The sequence below is a fragment of the Pieris napi genome, chromosome 13 (assembly GCF_905475465.1).
Source record: "Pieris napi chromosome 13, ilPieNapi1.2, whole genome shotgun sequence".
Taxonomy (NCBI): Eukaryota; Metazoa; Arthropoda; class Insecta; order Lepidoptera; family Pieridae; genus Pieris; species Pieris napi.
Window position 1 is genome coordinate 6707247 of NC_062246.1, and position 18042 is coordinate 6725288.

The 18042-nt window shown below is 33.3% G+C and overlaps 1 protein-coding gene across 1 annotated transcript; it reads right to left on the reverse strand.

Moving 5' to 3' along the window:
* Positions 1 to 13301: 13301 nt before the first annotated feature.
* LOC125055464 lies at positions 13302 to 15678 on the reverse strand. The gene is made up of 2 exons (XM_047657928.1): positions 15237 to 15678; positions 13302 to 15056 (listed from the first exon to the last, which is right to left on the reverse strand). The coding sequence occupies exons 1-2, from the start codon at positions 15338 to 15340 to the stop codon at positions 13343 to 13345; spliced, it is 1818 nt and encodes a 605-aa protein (XP_047513884.1). The 5' UTR covers positions 15341 to 15678; the 3' UTR covers positions 13302 to 13342.
* Between the last annotated feature and the right edge of the window lie 2364 nt (positions 15679 to 18042).

Sequence of the window (18042 nt, forward strand, 5' to 3'; positions counted from 1 at the left end):
TATTTTTTCCAGTTTTCATCACTTCACGCTCTGTCTGTCTTTTGATTCAATGGCTGTGTGATGTGGTGTTGCCGCATTTATTTTGCACTCTTTCTTTGCGAGTTTATTTTGTATTCTCTTGATGTTAGATGTTATTCCCGGGCGCTTTGAGGCCAAAGCTCTTTTGACTTCGATGCTGACCGCAGTATGGAATGAATGATAGTTCCAACCTGAATAGAATGTTGGCCGTATGCAAAGGAATGTACGCTTGGCTAAAGGAACGCAATTTTCGAAAGCTATTTAATGTACACTGTATACAAATCTGTCGTCTACGGACGTATAAAGCCCCGCAGGGCATGGTAATTTCGACGACTTACGACTATTTTTTATGTAAAGGATTTATTTGTAATCCAACCGAAAGCAAGACCCACATAACAACCTAAATAATCAACAATTTGAATGAACAATATTATAAAAAAAATGTTATTAAAATGGCAGAAAAACTGTATTTAGATCGTAAAAGCTATTCAAATATTTTGTGCTAATTGAAATTTTAAAAATATTTTTTTCTGTCAACATATATATCCATACTAATCATTTTGCATAGGGTTCTTTAATGTATCGCATAATAGTCCGGTCAATATACCCACACAAATTCTCGGAGATCCAAATATTGGTGAGAGCTGGGGTTTACCATTACAAATAAAGTTTTAAAAATCCCCATCGATCCTATATATGCTACAAAAGTTATTCGAGGTCAAAGGTCAAAATTTGAGGATGGAATTTGACCAGTATTTTTATGGCTAAATTCACTGTACTATAAATGATTACATATTGAAAGTTGTAACTAATGATCCGATTTCAAAAGTTCTTGTCAGTCAGCAAAAAATAAAGAAATTTTTTTCCTTATTAAAGTTGCCTGTTGTACACTGTCATAAGAGAGTCGCTGGACAGAACCGGTGAAAACAGATAGTCTGCTGACCAGCTCAGATAGCTGCAGAGGAGAAGGAGTTGCAAGAGCGTGCGATATCATTGCCGTTCTAATCAGTTAACTAATGCGACATTGATGAAACATTAATGTTAAATTACGTGTAATATCTGTCTCTCCGTTTGCATATAAATGAAATCCCGCGACGCAATAACTTACGTACACAGCTTTTCAATAACCTATTTGGATGATCTTTATCAATGTGAAAAGTTTATGCTGTACGGGTGCTGATAGTGGGTTGACACATTAAATGGGAATAGGAATGGATGAAAAATTATTCACGCGACAGTATTGACATTACACATATTGACGGGGGTGTCATGTGATCCCGCGAAAATTTTCATAGGGTTGTCAAAAAACGAATTTTATTTCATTACAAGCTGGCCCGGCAAATGGTTCCCTCCTATGTTTTTGAAGTGAAACTTCTTTATCGGGTGTAAAAGTTTAGTGTAACATTTTTGCGTTACGCGTCACATTTTTCAGTTACGCGCCATGTTGCTTTTTCAAGTCAAACTTCTTTATCGGCGTTAAAATATGACATATAGTATGTTTTTGACTTTGCAGTTTACAACGGATTACATTTTCGACTTGAAATTTGCTAATCGCAATTTGCAGCAATTAATTTGTAAATTGTATGCTAGGCAGTGTATCAAAATTTACTGTGTTTGAAGAAATAGTTTCGGACCTCTAAACTTAAAACAAACTAATTATGGCTCTGCGTACAACAAAGGTTTTATATAAGTTTCACTTCTTACGTGTGTACACCTAGTACACGCACACATTTTTTTTTGTTAATAATTGTTGGATTACTTGTACTCTACCCTCTGTAGGTGTTTCTTTTTCATTTTTCCACTTTAGGGTTGCCTGGAAGAAATCGCTTCTTAGCGATAAGGCCGCCCGTTGCCTTATAACTTTTGTAACCTGTTTTTCTTTATTTCTGTTATGTGTATGTTTTTGATTAAGGTAATAAAGTATAAATAAATAAATAATAAACCATGTATATTAATTCTAGGAAACATTTTTAAGTTCAATAAAAATAACTATCTACTATACTAAAAAATAGGGGTTGATCGTAGAGGGGTGAAAATTTAGGGTTTGTATGTATTTTTTAATACCACATACTCTTAAGATCAACCACTACTTAGGGGTTTGAAAGATAGATAGTAGCCGATTCTCAGACTTACTAAATATGCTTAAAAAAATTCATAAGAATCGGTCGAGCCGTTTCGGAGTATTGGAACGAACATTGTGACACGAGAATTTTATATAGATACCTATTAGATTTCCAATTATTTAGATCCACTGAGATTTCGAACTATTATTCTATAATTTGTATACATCGATATCAAACTATTAATCTATAATTTATTCAACTCTTATTCTTTCTCTGCCACAACATTTAACATTTATAATGTTAGTGTAATATTTTTAATTCACGCAACAGAGATGGGTAAATTGCGGTTTAAATTCACATTCACAAACTGGCAGAAAGCAAACTGCTCATTCCTAAACACTTTATTTACTTATCACAGTAGAGGATAAGTCTTACTGAGAGCAATTCTTTATAGTTTCATGCCATCAATATTTCGCCACAGCCCTACATCTTAGCAGAGTCGGATGTCAATGCGTGACGCATTTTAAATGTCTAGGGCTTATTCGTGGTTATAAATTGGAGAAATATTATCAAACATTCGCAGACCCTATACGCAAATATTGCGTTGAAGCGTTTGCGTTGAATATTGGAATTATATAATAAAATTTAGTCAAAGTTAAGAATTTAAAGTTATGTAGCTAATTTTAGCAGTTCCTCCAACTTGGATTTTGTTCCCTTGGGAGTAGAGACTCTTGGGCCGTGGGGTTCAAGTGCACAGGCGCTAATCAAAGATTTAAGTTGGCGCCTGGTAGATAGTACTGATGACCCCAGAGCTGGTGCATTCCTCGCTCAACGAATAAGTATCGCAATACAGCGTCAAAGGCAAATTGCCACAGGGACCAAACTTTTTAAATTTGTTTATTTCCTTTTCATAAATTTTTAATTATTTTTATTATCAGTATGTAGGTCAAAAATTGTTATTCTGTATATTTGATTGTAATGATCATTAATAAAAATCTTTATTTTAGCATTTATTAACTAAAATTTATATAATTTATCCTTCATTTCGGAAGAGTATTATCGAAGGCATAAATTTGATTAATTTGAATGGTATTGCTGTATTAAAGTCACATGCGAGTCCTCTGGCAATGTGAGTATCTATGGGCGGCTCTATCACTTACCAACAGATTAGCCTCCTGCCAGCTTGCCCCTTGTTACATAAAACAAAAGTTCATCTAAAGTATATTTATTATAATATTTGATTTTGAAAATTAAATTTACTAATGTCGCATCCAATGAGATATGAGACACAGATAAATGACGTAGCATATTTTGATTACGATATGAAAACATATAAACATGCTGTATCATCTCGACGTCCGTCGTTCCACAACTGAGCGTTTCTTTAGGCAGTTTCTACCGTGCACCGCCACTATGTGGAACCAGCTGCCCACTGAAGTATTTCCAATTGGATTTAGCGTCCTTCCAGAAAGAAGCTTTCTAGCCTTCTGCCAATGTAAGTGTCTATGGGCGGCGATATCACTTAATCCTGAGCCTGTTTACGTACCCTGTTATCGAGAAAACAATGCGTTGCATATCAGCCCCTTATTCTCATGTTCAAATACAATTTAGAAAATTCTTTACCCGAACCACAGATAATCCATATAATTTTATTTTAAACACGTCCTCATATTGTGAATTACAATTTTGCATAATCTCATCTTTTCAACTTGATCGATCACTTCTATGGTTGGGGTTTACAGAAAATAATTATTATAAATATTTTTTGGGTTTGCGCTACAAATAATTAGAAGTGTTGCGCATAATATTTCATTGACAATTGTGGCAAAAGTCTGGAAGAGATCGCTTGAAAGCGATCAGACCAGTTGCCATCATTTTTATTGAATTAATTTATTTGTACTAGGTATGTCTCTGAATACTTGCAAGTGTTAATAAATAAATAAATATTTTTTACTTTAGTTTATTTAATTTTGGGTCAAAATATGCCAGAACAGATCAGCGTTTTGTAACAATATGATTAGTTTTTTTTAAAATAAGGTAACATTTTATCGAAAAAATACTTAGGACTCGACACACACACTAATAATCCCTAAGTTTTTTTTTATTATTATAAATGTCTTAATCTTTCTGACGCTTGTATACGGGACCTTATTAACACATAATATTTTGTTAAGAATACGCGCGAGGGGACTGGCGTAGCCACTTCTCCAAGAATATTCCTATTCCTATATATTTAACAAATGTATATATGATTCAAATAACTTTACTGCTACTTAGAATAATTTTAAAGTTTCAAGGAACCAAACGTAACAATGCCCGGTGACCGCGTAAAATATAAAAATCGTTCCCTAGCATATTTCCCTAAGTGCCATAAAGTATGACATTTATTACGGTCAGATCTGCTCGAACCACTATTGATAGGCAAATGAGAGAGTTTTTTAAAAGAAAAACGATGTCTGCTTTTTATGAGTTCTTCAAATATCGCTATTCTTTAGATACCTTGTCGTTACGCGTTTTAAGCTGCAATTTTTATAGGTCATACAATATGTATGCTATGCTAATTGAAACTTGATAATTCAGACACGACTTGTTTTACGCAAGAAATGTCTAACTATGACACTAATTATTAGGATATTTTTCATCTCACCACAGAGGATGAGAGGAAATATTTGAAGGGGCGGGAAGACTTTGATTTTGTTTAAGCAGTAACACTCTAATTTTTACTTCGAAATATTAAGTATTAATTGTTGTTTTTTTAATGTTAGATTTCAGTTTTCTTTTTTAATATATTTTTGTCTATTAATATACTTACTTATGTTTCCTGTTTGTATAATATACATATATGTTTATCTATCATATTGTTTATCTATATATATAATCTGTTTTGGCTTTGGCTCTATGTTGTCTAAGGGTTTTGTTTTATAATATGTATGTTAGCTGTAAGATTACTTATAAATAAATAAATTGATGGTTATTTTGACATCATATTTTTTATAACAAATAAATACAAGTAACAAAAATTTTAAGAGATGCAATGGGTGGCCTTACCGCTAGCAATCGTTCTTCCGGGCAACCCTAGTAATTAAAAAAATAAATACTTAGAGTAAAGTGCAAGAAGGTTATAACCAAATCAACTAGAATGAAATTACAAGTAACGCTGAAAAATATTGATCTTAAAATAAAATAAAATAAAAAATGTTATATGATATGAGTTTAATGGTAATTTTTATTGCTTAAACGATACCAGGGGACCATAAGCCAAATAAGCATTTGAATACTGGGCGTTGACATATCGAATGACGTTTAGTTTCGCGGTTATTTGGAAGGAAAGGCTAAATTAGCCTCCAAGGAGCTTGGTGGACTCAGCAAGAACAGACGGTACTTCACTCAGGGCCATCGCTTGCATCTGTATAAAGCGCACATTCGGCCCCACATGGAGTACTGAGAGCGGGAGTATTCAGGTACTACCTCCTTCACCTTGACCGTATATAACGCTTACTGCCTGTTCTATAAAAATCTAGATAAAAACTGTGTGCTTACGTTTTTTAGAAGAAGCTGGATAACGCACTCCCATACAACTAGTTACTGTTGTATGGGACTGTGTACTAGGTACTAGTAATTGTTAGGATATTTTATTAAGACAAGACGGCACTGAGTAGACTGAACACATAGGGTCGAAGCACCTTAGTCCGCGATACCAGGATAGAGACGACCCGTTCATACTGCTTAACAAATCTTCGTACAGCACGTGTATATAGTGATGCAGAGGCAGCAAGGGCCGCATCCTCCACAGCATCCGCCGCAACCACCGCAAGGTCCACACATTTTGACTGATTAATATTGATTGATTGTAGTAGGTAAGTTTTTACCTCGATGGATAATGAGGGTATTATAGGGAACTAAAACGTTTCTACTATTAACTAAATATATACCTATAGCTTATATATAATTTACTATATATCTCTCTCTTTATCTATCTTTTCAATAATTTTTAATTTATTTTTAATATAACTTTGTATGTTCAGAAAATTGTAAATTCAAATTATTCGTATGTAGCATGATTAAATGATAAAATATATACTATTTTTAATATTTTTCCTTTTAGCCAATTTCCTAGGTTGTCTGGAACTGCTCTCATCAGATAGACTACCTTTTCCTCTACTGGTTTCTGATTTGATATGATATGATAAATACAGTAAATAAATTGTTTTTATATTATTTGATATAATAAATGTAGGAAATAAATTAATGAACAGTTTGCTTTCTCCCAGTTTACTTGTATCATTGTGAATTTAAGCCGCAATTTTAGACATTTCTGTTGCGTAAATTAATCATATCAAATACATATACGTAGGCCGCAAAAGAATCTCCAAATTGTCCCATTACGAGCGATAACGTCAATAACTCAAGGAACAGGTCAAGCACAATAGTGAGTGTCACCTATAATCGTATATTAAAGCCCTTATCCCTTTGAGCACCTCGCTGACAATAGAAAAGAATATATTGTCGAAAAGTGGCCATATAAAAATGACTTACGGTTCCAATGGAAAAACCGACCGCGACTTTTAAGCTTTTCACTTGTCATATTCTGTGCCATTTTATATTTATTGTGGCATATAAAACCTTATTGCTGCAAAAACTTATTATCAAAGTTCAGGGAAATATCTATGGAAAAAAACTGTGACGCAACAATCTTTTAGACCTCTTTCTTTTCTTTCTTACTCTTATCGTTATTTCAGATTTGTTTATATGTTTCGTGATCGATATTTCTTATAGGCAAGTAGGTGTCCTGCCTTTGACTTTGTGTCTATTGCTGTTTCCTCACGATAGTTTCCTTCACATTACGAGCGAGTATTGACAACCCACATAGAAAGTTCATTGGTGCAAAGGCGGGATTCGAACCTCAGAGATGAGAGTTCTTGTTCGGCAAGGACCTCCGTTCTCCTCTTCCAAAGACGCTCGTTTGTCGCATTCGTATATATCTGGCCATTCTTTTGTACATTAAGAATATATCGCAAATTACCTCCACGAAGTATCAATATTTTCCTTATGGGCATAAGTTTTTTTCACATCAGGCGGCAAATGCGAAATCGTAATAAAAAGTCCATGTCGCATGTAAAATAGCAGTCATAATATTGAAAACTTCCAAAGTCCATCAATAAATGTAGCACTGTGTGGGGAGCTTTACGTCCGTGCTAGGGATGGGAGTTTTTCGAGTTATCGATAGCTTGGGGCTTAGATTTTTGATTATTTCGATTAGTATTTTGACTCAGCACAAATTATTTTTCTTTCATATAACAAACTGTTACTAGAAATAAAACATAGATTATAGACAGTCATATCTTCGGGAGAATTAGTGGGTTTTGTTAATCATTTGGAATAGTATATTTACATAGAGCACACATAAATATTATTTTAACTTAATACAAAAGTATATGTTGAATTAATTCGTGTCTTTAGAAATAAACACAATTAAACCATAGCGCGATTTAGTTTGTCCATTAATCAAGTTTATAAATGGAAAAAATACTATTAAGAAGTAGGAACTTTTTTTATGGCAATAGTTTTAACTTTATGCCAGTTTCAAGTAAAAAGTAGGGAAACTACACGCGAGAAAAATAAACCAAGACATCAAAAGAAAACAAAGGGATAAGCTAGTTACAAACAAAAGATAGACGTAAACATATTAAATCTTAATATTATTATTGATTATAAAAGAAGATAATACATTATAATACAATCAAGCATGAAGCAAAAGGCAGGATATTTTAGTCGAAAACGGAACATGTAGTAATTGTAAGGAATTCAGAAAGGAGGTGCTGTCATATTAGGAACAAAAAAAGAAAATATGGTTGAGGTCACCAATATCTTCTCCACTCTCACACGTAGATACTTTAAGCCAAGCCTTAATCCATCTTATAATAAGATCACAGACTACATAAAAGTTAATAAAACTTCAGTTGAGAGATATCTGATGTTATATTTTCAAAATAAAAATGTAATTTTCTAAAATTTAATTCTGTAATATTACGGTTTCGGTGGCGAAAAATGTTATAACTTTATACATAATACATCTTCTTATTATTCTTCCATCATTGTACTACTTTTATTTTACCCCTTGAAATGCATCAACTATCATATTTGTAGCTCTGTTAATGAATAACTCAGGACAAGAGGGAGAATTTTCTTGAGAGTGAGGACTTGAAAAATTTCAAGCGAAAATTTCAACCTTAAAAAGATATAGCATTACAAATCTGTAATCAAGGGGTTTAGTCAAGGTGCCTTAACAGTAGTATGTAGAAAGTAGAAAACTAAATTTGTATGAAAATTTGTAGACACGAACTGTCATTTGACATACATGTTAAGGCATCTTGACTAAACCCCCAGATTCAAAACATGCATAGGTTACTAAATACCGTTCCGATAAATGAATTATCGATAAAATTTATCCCAACCCTAACGTCACCGATAGTTACGTCCGGGAGGCGTCAAATCGCATCGACCTCAACTATCAAAGAGAAATCTTTTCCGTGTTTCAATAACGACGACCGCGGCGTCAAGCAGACATAACAAACTTTATACGTATTACCCAGACATACATACAAACCATTATGGACCTTGTCTTACGTTTTCGTTTTATTTGTATACCTATAATTAATCTTTCCATCTATTAACAGTTATACAACACAAAAAAGAAAACAAGATAAAATAATACAACAACAATGAATAATAAATAAACATTATTGAACAAATAACACACAAATCTATAATTTATTGTGGGTTATGAAGCACGACAAAAGTCTCTTTAATCGACACAGCGAAGGCAAACATCGTGACAACAGACATGTCTCAAACCCAAACATCGATGACAATTGTCAGAACTCAGACTTCTACTTGTCTATAAAATAAAAATAAATACCGAAAAACGGAAACCATCTGAAGGCAAGACCCATTTAGGGATGTAGCGCCACTAGATTATTATATTACGTAATTCGGAGATTTATGTCAAAAAAAGGGCACGCATACATTAAACGGTGTTTATGAATAAAATGTATTTTATGTAATACATATCTAACATAAAAAGCATTATTATTGGCAAGTAGGTGATCTTGAATAGCAGTTACCAAATTATGATAATATGCCGGTTTCTTTTATTAACCATAGTACGTGTTAATGCGACCATAGTTAAAATGCATTGATGTATAAACGATTTAAACAAGCTGAAGGTTGACAATGAAGTCTATAATCTAATATGAAGATTAGCAAACTAATACATAAATAGCGATTTTTGAGCTCAAAGTCATTTATCGTAAAACCAATAATGTTTGATTTAAATTACAGTTCTTCAGAAAAAGTAGCGTAGCAGTTCTACAAAGTTTGGCAACGCACTTGCGATCCTTCTGGCAGTATTGGTCAGCGGTATTACTTAAGATCCCGTGTGAGTCCCGTTGAAAAAAAGGTTATTACTTATCAAGTTTAAAGTAATTTAAAGAAATCTTGTTTCAACTTTAATATATTACAATACACTAAAACCTATTAAAACAACTGGCTCACCGGTGACCGGTAACTTTGTATGATATTCTCGTTTACATCCGTTTGTAGAATTTATTTATTTCTATCCAATACTTATTATGAAGAGATTTTTTGTTATATAAATAACACAAAGTATTCCTTAATTTAAAACCAAATTCGTTTAATAACATTGTAGATTACCTTACGTTCAATATGAAAGTATATTACCGCACTGGTGCGCAATGTTTATCGCTAAATCACAACAAAGAGCATCATTCCAGTGTTGTGAGGGCGTGAAATTATTTTCCTTGGCGTATGCAGATTAGGGTGGGGTGCACACGTAGCGTAGGATTAGTTCCGGTTTACTTTTTATAGGATTTCGATGATAAATGTTACCAATGGATATGCTAACGGATGGTGCGTGAAACGTATCTTAATAGCCACTTTGAATTTACGAAATGTATACAAAGTGGTATCAATATTTAGAACGTTCGAATGTTGTTATAAAAAACTAATTAGCAATGTATAGAAACGCATCCACGGAGATGTCATGGATTGGGTGACACATACTCTTTTGCCCGCAATAGGAAAATATATGATTTAAAGTAAAAAACATTATTACGGTTACAAACAAAAACACATATTTCATCTTTATCGTCTAGTTGGATGTTTAAGTACTAATTTGTCGCATTCCTTAAAATCTTCATCCAGCTTACAAGAGAGAAAAGTTTTCTTTAGATACCAGTTTAAATATTTTTAAAGTTCTGCGTTATTACGCTATATTTAAGAAAAAATTGCAAACTAAAGTCGTATTTTACTGTGATATTGTAATGTAATCTATAATAAAATTATAAAGCTAAAGTTTTCTGGTTGACGCACTATTAGGAGTTATCGGTTCAAATTAAAATATATTTTTGAAGTTATACTTCTTTAGGCGCGTTATGAAAATTTGATGAGAGTGAAATTTTACGATGCGCGCGCACCTATGACACAAAATTCGGAGTGTGATTATAGCGTGCGCAATCTACAAAAGAAATAGAATATAAGCTAACTTCACGCATATTCTATTTCTTAGCTTAGCAGCTTAACAAGAATTTTGAATATCCATGACAATTGACATCTGACATTGACATTTACCTTTTAAACAAATATAGGAGTTTGAATTATTGTTTAAAATAAAAGATTATCTATGTATCTAGTTATTTTCATTATACAAGTGCGAATTTTATATGTGCGTCTGAATTATAATCAGAAGTGATTTAAATTTAATATCTAAATCAAAACTAATTAATATGATAAAATATTTGTGAAAAAACTGTGCCAACCTTCCTGAGTGCTTCAATACAATTGAGGTTAACTATCCGTAGGTATTATCGAGTATTATTGTTGATTAAAACTGAAACATGAACCATTATTCATTGCTTATGTTTATTGCGTTTGTTACAGCAACGTTTTAGAAATATTCTATATATCAATAATTGAGAACAAAGATTTAAGCACGAATACTAATAAGGAGAAAATGAAGGCTTGGAGCGATATAACAGAGAAGTAAACATTTTAATAAGTACCTGCATCTCAAAAAAATGACCACATTATTTAATCAAAACATGTAATTTTTCAGATTTAATCTAGCAAATATAAGGACAAGAGACAAAAAACAATTGATGAATCAGTGGAAGTGCACTAAATTTAATACAAAAAAAGAGTTGTCATCTTATCGCCGTGAAACATCTAAAACTGGAGGTGGAACAAAGCCACCATCACCTTCTCGAGACACAATGGATATGGCAGAGATGATACCGCAACGGTTTGAAGTAGATTTCAATGAATTTGATTGTGATGGTGTCGAGGTAGGAATGTTAATTATAAATATGATGTATGGTGATGTTCAAGGTTCAACCTTTCAAGCATAGGCATATGCTCACAACAGTACTTTATTCCCCTACAGGTAGTTAGAGATATTGTAATACCTCAAAACATCCATGTTGCACTTGTAGTACCGAAACTCTGTCCAGCCAGAAGTGAGCCCATTCCCACTTATAATGGACAGTGGGTATAATACACCTTAATACCTGAGTGCGAACCACTCACCATGATACTTAAATTAATAGATGTTATTTATATATTTCAGGATATTACAAATAAAATCATTTTGGAAACAATTGATATCCCAAAAGCCAACAATGACATGGTAATAAATCAGTTTTGACATAACTTGAATACTAAAAAAGCCAAACAAAGGTGTGCACAACAGTGACAACATAACTTAACAATTTCATTATTTTGTAGGATTAAAGAAAGGTTAAAGAAAATCATGTCGAACTGAACAACAAGAATCCCCAAACAACTCCAAAGAAACCTACAAGGAAGACACCGGTATTATATTTAAATTATCTCTATCTCTAAATAGAATAAAAGAAAGTTGCTATCCAGGTCTGTAGCATGTGCTACAAATTATATTATTAACACATTTATATAATTATATTAATATAAATGTGTTAAAAAATTTATAATATGAATTATAAAAAAATTTAAGTTTTGCATGGACAGAGCTTAAATTAATATTCTCTTATTTGTTGCAGAAAGCAAGTAGTAGTTTTAGTTTTGGAGAAGCCTCGTAGATGCACAACCAAGTAATGATTAATTTAAAATTACAAACCGAAATTCTGATGAAGACAGTCACTTAAAAATAAATAGTATAATGAAATAAAAATGTTTTAAAGATAAATAGTGTTTTATTTGTTTAATGTAAGAGAATAATAATAAATATTTATTTAATTAATTTTTCAAATGTAAACTGAACTTTATTGACTTTAATGACTCCTTTTCCAGTCTTTGATTATTTAATTGTAATTAATTATTTGCATGCAATCAAAAACTATTTTTAATAATGCCAAAGAAGTATAACTTCTTACGCGCGTACATAAGTACACGCACCCTTTTTTTTTTGTTTTGTATACTCCATTGATCGAGGAAAGGAACAATATGCTACAGAATTAACGCAGGTACGGCGGAGCACAGCGGTTTACTAGAGTGGTCATATTACCACAGTTTACCAAAATTTCAATCAATTTATATTTTTAATTTTCACATACTACTTACTTCATAATTGTACGCATTTAATTTCAGACGACCCCAACGATTTACGTACTCGCGTAGCAGATGCTACGTAGGTTTTGATTCAGACAAAAAACGGGAAAAATTGAGGAGACGGGAGGATGGGCGATGGATACAAAATATGATTTATAGACCGGCCGTCATTGGCAATACGCTTTCTATACGTCACAAAATGTCACCGCTGGGCCATGGGGAAAACGAAGAAAAATACGCAACCGTGTCGATTTATATCGGATATTTGTGTCGTATAGAATTAAAATCCGCCAGATCCAGAAAGGTGAATTTTACAGTATACATTTTTTTTTGCTGGTAACAGTTACATTTAACTGTTATTTTTTTAAATAAGGAGAAAAATATTACTTGACTAATTTAAATGACCTTATAATAAACAATTGAAGATTACAAGGATACTGAACTAATAACCAACTGAAAAAATTGGATTTGGCGGTTATTGATAATGACACACGGATCTGACGGAGTTTGTTTCTGACAGAAATGGATGTGGCGGAGATCGATGCCAACTACGCTAGGTCATTGTCAACTTACAGGGTGTTCTAAAATTACAGATTAAGAGAAAGTAAAACTACCAAAAATTATAAATCTGAACTTTAATTAATATCGCAAATATTGTATCAAATACAATTGTCACTTTCTTCAAGCGGTACGCATACTAGATCTTCACGTTCTTCGGAATTGTCATTATTAAGTTCAATGTCCCTATAGTAAGCTAAACTCTCAATAGTTCTCCAGTCTTCGCCAAAGTGCTTCGATAACAGGTTCGAGACATCAGCAATTTTTTTTATATTAATTTTATTCCCCTTTCGTCTTATTACAGGTTCCAATTCCGCGCAACGTCTTCCTTTCTTAGTCACATATTTTGGCTGAGTACATTCGCTTCTGTAGTTTTCCTCTCCTTGTACGCTTACATTCTGGCGTCCTTTGTGCAGTATAAATCGTTTGCAAGAATTAAATTTGAAATGCCAGCTGCCAGGAGGTTTACATACATTAGTCACTTCGTTCTTCCAGTCATACACTTCAACATCCACACCCAAATGTTTCACAATAGTTGCGTGTTTTGTAAATAAATTTACATACATTTGTGGGTCGCATATGACTGACATCTTCTTTACTTCCTTTTCAATTTTCGCGAATACCCTGTCGGGCGGTAAGAACGAATGTCCAACCATGGGGAATATAATTTCAAGTTTTTTTACGTGTGGTGGTGCGTTTGAATACAACCATTTCATGCACATGCCCACTAAAATTGTATTCTTATTCTGACCGCCGCAACCGTCAGCAAACAGTCTTACTCTTGTTTTATCGCTTGGGATATCCAAGCTGATCAATGTGTCGAATACTGCACTTGCGATTTCAGATGAAGATTTTGCATGCTCATTCTCACACCAGTAATAAGTTCGTACGTTATCTAAAGCAGATTTAGAACTACCAATAACAACTGTAAAATTGCTCATATTGAACTGCCTACTAAAGTAAGCCGCTTGGTCGGGCAGTTTAGGCAGCGCGCTGTTTTTTTGGCAATCGAATGACAGTGATATGGTATCATGTTCTTCCTTTCTTAACAAGTCATAAAAGGCTTTGGCTTTCATGCTATGTAACCTTTTTTGGGTTATGTAAATCTGTTTCTCTTGGCCGTTAGTAGTTTCTATTTTCCGTTTTAATTCAAAACATCTGGAGCAAGTATCTTTCAAGGGAGAACCAAAACCAACATTGTACTTGCGGTTAAAGATTTGTCTGAAAAATGACTGTTTTACCTTTAGATAGGGGGTACTTGCAACTTGCTCTTCATACATTTTCCACAGCTTTTTAATATTTAATTCAGGTGGCAAGTACAGTCTTACAGACGATTTGGCCCTGCAGTAATGAGGTTCAGCTGCTTCTATGGACTCAATAAATGTCATTACACTTCTTTGCCTCTGCGCATATCGATCTTTTTTGTGGTTTCCACCTCGATTCTCTTTAGCAACACTGCCTCCATCTTTATAAGATCTCTGTAGAATGCCTGTAACTCTATCTTTCCCCACTTGTAATATTTTAATAAAAGCACTTTTGCATACCCTGACCTGTTTGTGAGGATTTTTAATTGTGACATAGTATTCTGCACTTAAATTCTTTGGTCCTCTAGACTGATCTTTGAGCCTTTTTCTGTGGCATTTGGAGAGACGGCAATGTTTTAGTATAAAGTTGTCTTGGCTGACTTTGTTGTTCAATTTGTAGAAATTCTGGTGAAACCGAGCAACATCTTGCGTTTTTAGTGTAAGGCATTTAAAAGTAGAATTCGTTTTGTGCTTACATTTTGGGAAAGATGGCAGTTTTTTCGCAGAATATCTGAAAATAAACAATACATAAATTAGACACGAATCCGTTTTTAGGGTTCCATACACGAAGGGTGCCAAATGGGACTCTATTACTTTGATTCTGCCTGTCTTAAAATACTATCTTTGGAACCATAATAAGTACACATCCTGTAACACTCTGTATAGCAAATCCTATGGAAGTTTCACTCACCGCTCACATCGTTTTTTCTCACTTTTCCAGTTACTTTTGTTGACCCCTCGCTTCCTTGCATGTTCCGGAAGAACTGATTCTATTTTTTTTAGTAAATCGGACATTTTTTTGATGAAAATTCACGATATAGCCGGCACGAAATCACAAGCAAATGCATGAGCGGCCATTACTATATTTAGTAACGCCATGACGGTTTTCTGTCAAAATGCTTTTCTCTGATTGGCTGAGGTGGATCTAGCGGCTTTTGATGTTGTCTTGTCAAAGATCTGGCGTGTTTTGAAATGAAACGCAAAAAAAGTACGTGAATTAACTAGGATTTAACTGGGTTTGAAAGATTATATATATTATTGGACCATAGAGCTCAAGATACTGAATCCATAGACTACAAAAGCTTATTTTTCCCCAAAACTGGATCTGGCGGATTTTGTTTCTATACGACACATTTATAGGTTATGTTGAATCTTGTGTACAAAGGTTTTGTTGTATTGGATGTTTTGAGACGAAGGTTTAATGTTATTTTTATATAATAATGCAAATAAAGATAAATAATAATCTAGCTGCTGCTAGATCTACGAGGAATGAACTACAATTATTTACTTATGATTATTGAGTCCTTGCGACATTTTGTGTAATAATAATGTTATAATAATTTATTTTCTAAAATATGGTACAAAAATTGTATGGTGGTACAATCTCAAGTTCACATACTCTGCCACACATAATGGCGAGCAAATTTTTCTTAAAAGGTAGAATAGAGCTACAATTACATTGTGGGTCATATCATTATAGACAATGTATAAAAATATAATAAAATAAACATATGTTTTATCGTTAAGTAAGCATATGCATAACTACTTTTTATATTTGGGGACCCTTTTAAGTAAAAGGGTTCTCAACTCTTCCATAACAAAACACTGTAAATTGTACTCACAATATTAGGAATTTTACAAGTTACAATTTATTATTACGTATTTTTTTTTACATGTTACAAATCAAACATTAATCGCATTTAGGTAGGAACTAAACCGCATTACATTTATCATATAATTATATCCAGTTATGTACCTACTTAGCTGAGTAGCTATCTCAATTATTAGGGGAACCTGTGCTAAAATATAATTGAACAAACTCTGCCTTTTTTCTTTGAGATATCTTCGAATAAAACTTCGAATCGAACAATAATCGCTCATATTGTCAGTTACAATACAATTTGTTTGGAAACTCGACGCGTGATAGAAATAATAACAAATGATTCGCGCCCTAACGCCGTCTGGCGTTGAAAGATCACGCCTATTGCCGTTTTACTGATGAAAAAAAGAACCATTAGTTCACGCAAAGTGCAAAATGATTGGTGAAATACGATGTTTCGACATCTTACATCGATATCGTGACAACAAATGTAAGACCGGCTAAACCAAGCAATGTACAAATATTCCTTGAAATATCGACCTTTGGAACAATTTTACAACGACGTACACCAAAAAATAGTGATTTATCTGTTTCTGGATCATTTTTTTTAGTTACGTTACAGATAACACTTAGGCAATAAAGTGTGATCTGTGCCTGGCAGACACGCCGTTGATTTTTGAAGTGAAACTTCTTTATCGGGGTTGGAAAAAAATTTAGTGTAACATTTTTTTCGTTACGCGTCACATTTTTCCGTTACGCGCCATCTTGTGAAACTTCTTTATCGACGTATGGGAGAAATGTTGTAGCAAATCGTCACGTTTTTCGGTTACGCGCCATGTTGCTTTTTGAAGTGAAACTTCTTTATCGACGTATGGGAGAAATTTTGTAGCAAATCGTCACATTTTTCGGTTACGCGCCATCTTTTTCTTGTCCCTACCACGGTTGATCCGAAGAGATTCGAAGCCATTAATGACATAAATATATAATAACGATTACAATGATAGTAATAATTCTATTACAATTAATAAGTTTCTGTAATAATATTACTAGTAATAAGGTAAAATGAAATAATTTTATTTGTATTCATGTCTATGATAATAAAAGCCTTTTGTTAAACTTTATCTAATCTAACTTTATTTAACCAATTTCTGTAAAGTTACATATAGTAGATCATTTTTCGAAAAATAAGGCCATAAAGAAGTTTCACTTCTTACGTGTGTACACCTAGTTCACGCACACATTTTTAAATCTAAGGAATGCCGGTCTTATGACCTTTCCGTCACTGTACGAGCGAGTGTTAAAGTAACGACTTATAAATTTAAAAATACTATACATAAAGGATTATCATGTCCGTTCTAGAAGTATATTAGGCAGTCACTGACTACGACTGCTGTTAAGAATACGAAACGTCGAGTACGTACAGAATCCAATAAAAAGGTTATTGGATTCTGTACGTACTCTTGGTTAGGATTGCTTGTTGTTGTTATGGCCAGTACAAGTAGGTAGAGAGGGTGGGAAATGTATGCAAGCAAGTGAAAGCTACGTTAAGACAACATAGTACACGACGCAGACACGTACTTTAGTATAATAAATCATGTAAACAGTAATTAATAAGGAAGCCGATAGAAGAAATTATATTAAATTTTGACAAATTATTAAAAAAATATATTTTTCATAAATTCATACACTAGGAAGGTGCAGACCCCCCCCCCCCCCGTACTTGACGACGCCATTGGCATGCGGTATAACAACTACGAAATGACTGTTCAACACTATTAACTAAATGAATAGATAAAACATCATAATCATTTATTTGCAAGAATATGGTATAAAAATCTTATGGTTGTACAATCTTAACTCCGCACATTCTGCCACATATAATGGCGTGCAAATTTAT